The following is a 3,198-nucleotide window of genomic DNA, read 5'->3' on the forward strand; positions in this document are numbered from 1 at the left end:
TTCATTCTCTTTATTAAGCAATCTATCGTAGTGGCATCTCCAGACCTCTTTCTTTGCATCCTCATTTAATGCAAGCGTACCATCATCCATGCGAACACATTTCTCTCCTACAACATCACTATTCTCTCTCCTACACTGTCTTGCAACACGAAATACCTTGAGTCTTTGGTCCTCACGGCGCAGAACATTGGCAAATCTTTCCTTATCTGCTTCCCCTCTGGCTAAATAAACCTGTCGCCTAGCCTCCCTTCTGGCACATTGGTACAATATGTGTGTGTATATATATATATATATATATATATAATACAAAGAAAGTTAGGAGGTATGGGATGAATATATTTAGTTCACCAGTTGATATCCTTTGGATGACAGCCAAATTGCAGCCAGCATCATGCAAAATAATTAATTTTATCGTATAATAAATTATTTTACATGCCAGCAGTATTGTGTATGCTATAAATTACTTAGTATTATTGTACATTATATAAATGAATGCAGATATAGAGGGCTACTTCTTCAGATAAACAGAATATGTTTACATCAATTTTTTCAACTCTAGCGTACACATACAAAAAAAATCATCTTCAAGATGTTAACATATGGAAGATCCATTTTGAGCGTGGCCGTTGCCAGTACCGCCTGACTGGCTCCTGTAGGATTTTCGAGCGAGATCGTTGCCAGTGCCCCTGGACTGGCTTGTGCGGGTGGCACATAAAAGACACCATTTCGAGCGTGGCCGTTTTCGTGCGGGTGACACGTAAAAGCACCCACTACACTCTCTGAGTGGTTGGCGTTAGGAAGGGCATCCAGCTGTAGAAACTCTGCCAAATCAGACTGGAGCCTGGTGTTGCCATCCGGTTTCACCAGTCCTCAGTCAAATCGTCCAACCCATGCTAGCATGGAAAGCGGACGTTAAATGATGATGATGATGATGATGATATATATATATATATATATATCATCATGATTTGTATAGAACCTGTATATATTGAAGATTGACATATTTACACATATTTGTATATATTTCATTATTTGTATAGGACCAGTATATATTGAAGATGCATGTGAAAATGGTTCACCTGCCTGCAGAAGTGCTTTACGAATGTACAATATGTGCCAAAAAGTTCACAAGGAAAGCTCATCTAAAGCGACACCTCCGAATACATGACCCAGAGAAACCTTATAAGTGTCCACACTGTGAATACAGGTAAGCTCCATCTTACGTGTTGTCATTTCAATAAGAACTACTAGAGCAGTAGACTAAGTGCTTCACCTGGTTATTTAGTTATGCTAATGAATGTGCTATGTTAAAAATATCATGTCTCATCCTAGTTGTCAATGGTAACAATATCTGGTAGATTAGCCTTGATATCCCTGCCTGTGTGTACTGGTATTTCCCAGAGTATAATTGATTTAGCACTCTTGGAAGCCTTTTCTTGTGTCTGCCTCCTGCTATTTTCTTTTTGTTGGCATTTCATAGTGCTGACACAACTTCTAATTATGTAAGTCTTATTGTTTTCATGTCAAGGGATGTGTTCTTTCTTGAGTAAGACTGCTCAACCAGATTGTATACTTGTTTGTTTCTCCATTCACCCATATTCTGCAGTTATTTACTTTACTAGTACAACTGGTGGTGTTTGTGGTGGTGGTGAGCTGACAAAATGCTCGGTGGCATTTCTACCTCTCTTTTTATGTCATGAGTTCAAATCCTGCTGAGGTCGACTTTGCCTTTCTTCCTTTTGGCGTCGATAAAATAAAGCACCTGTCAAGTAATGGGGTCGTTGTGATTGACTTGACCCCACTCCTCAAAATTACTGGCTTTTTGCCAAAATTTGAGACCATTATCATTATTATTGAGCTGAGAGCAGCGCATATCATCAAAGTTACACTGGGGTACAAATATACGAAGCCCAATATACCCATCTTGACTTTCCATCTGATAAGCACATGCATCACAACCGTATGTGTGTGACATGGTGATCTCATATTAAGATAAACAGTGCATGACTTCGCAGGTGGGCCCAGTTGGAATTTTCTTCAGGTTAAGTAGCCCATCCTGCTCAAAAGGTCCCTCAATAAGGTTTGTTTAAGGATGGTGAATGAAACACCCATATTTCCAGAGGTGAATTATTCAAACCCCTAAGAACTCTTCTCAACACATGGCTATGATGCTCACTACTCCGGCTCATAATCAGAGATGCACATATTGTCAGCCACTAAGGGCTGACAATATGTGCCTTGTGCCTATAGTAAAAAGGTTTATATTACTCTTATTTTTATTATTATTATTTGCTAGTGTTTGTTTTGTCTTGCATCCTTCTGGAATAAATAAAATAAAGAACCAGCCAAGTACTGTGATTGATATAACTGATTAACCCCATTACCTGAAAATTCATGGGATTATGTCTAAATTAGAAACAGTTGGCAGAATCATTAGAACAGTGGAAAGAGATACAATGTCATACTGTCTCTGGTTCTTTACAATCTGAGTTTGAATGTTGCCTTGGAATGTTTTAATATTAGAGATATCGTGATATAGCCTCAGTTGGATTGTGAATAAGGGGACTAAGGTTTGTTATGATTTGTAATACCTACAACAATTTTTCCGTTTGTCTTCCCAGAGGTTGTGAAAGGTCAGACATCTCTAAACATGTTCTCATACATGATGAACCGAAGCACATCTGTGAGGTCTGTGGAAAAGCATTCCGACACATAAAGAACAAAGAGCTACATGTCAAAAGGTATGATTTAAGCATTCAGCTGTGAAAAGATGCAATGTGTGATTCTTTCCTTCATGGTTGAAAGACTTTTGTGCCATGTGTTAACTACTTATCCATAACAGTTTTTTAATGCCTTATTTTGTAACAGTTGTTCCCTATTGGTTCTTGGACCCACTTTGGGGTCCTGGACCATGCAACAATTATCTTCCACTTCTTATTTTCTCTTTATTTCTCTCTCTCTCTCTCTCTCTCTCTCCACTGCCACTTTCATTGAGCAGACATAAAGGTCAACGAGATTACAAATGTGGAGTTTGCGATTTCTTCGGTTACACTTTCACGGACATTCGGAAACATATTGAGAGGAAGCATTCTGACCTGAAAACCTTGGATTGTGATAAATGTAGTCAGACTTTCCATAATGAGAGTTTACTCATTGTAAGTCTCTTTTTTTTTTTGTTTATTGCTTTTTTTTTTTTTT

At 38.3% G+C, this 3,198-nt stretch overlaps 1 protein-coding gene across 1 annotated transcript in view; it reads left to right on the forward strand.

The window, feature by feature from the left end:
• LOC106881393 (zinc finger protein 236) overlaps window positions 1–3,198 on the forward strand; it is a 13,676-nt gene that overhangs the window by 3,922 nt on the left and 6,556 nt on the right. The window contains exons 2-4 of the mRNA XM_014931769.2: window positions 1,041–1,207; window positions 2,622–2,741; window positions 2,999–3,155. Of these exons, the coding sequence (XP_014787255.1) occupies window positions 1,041–1,207; window positions 2,622–2,741; window positions 2,999–3,155 (444 nt within the window). The remainder of the gene's footprint in view (window positions 1–1,040; window positions 1,208–2,621; window positions 2,742–2,998; window positions 3,156–3,198) is intronic.

Source organism: Octopus bimaculoides, chromosome 10 (genome assembly GCF_001194135.2).
Source record: "Octopus bimaculoides isolate UCB-OBI-ISO-001 chromosome 10, ASM119413v2, whole genome shotgun sequence".
NCBI lineage: Eukaryota > Metazoa > Mollusca > Cephalopoda > Octopoda > Octopodidae > Octopus > Octopus bimaculoides.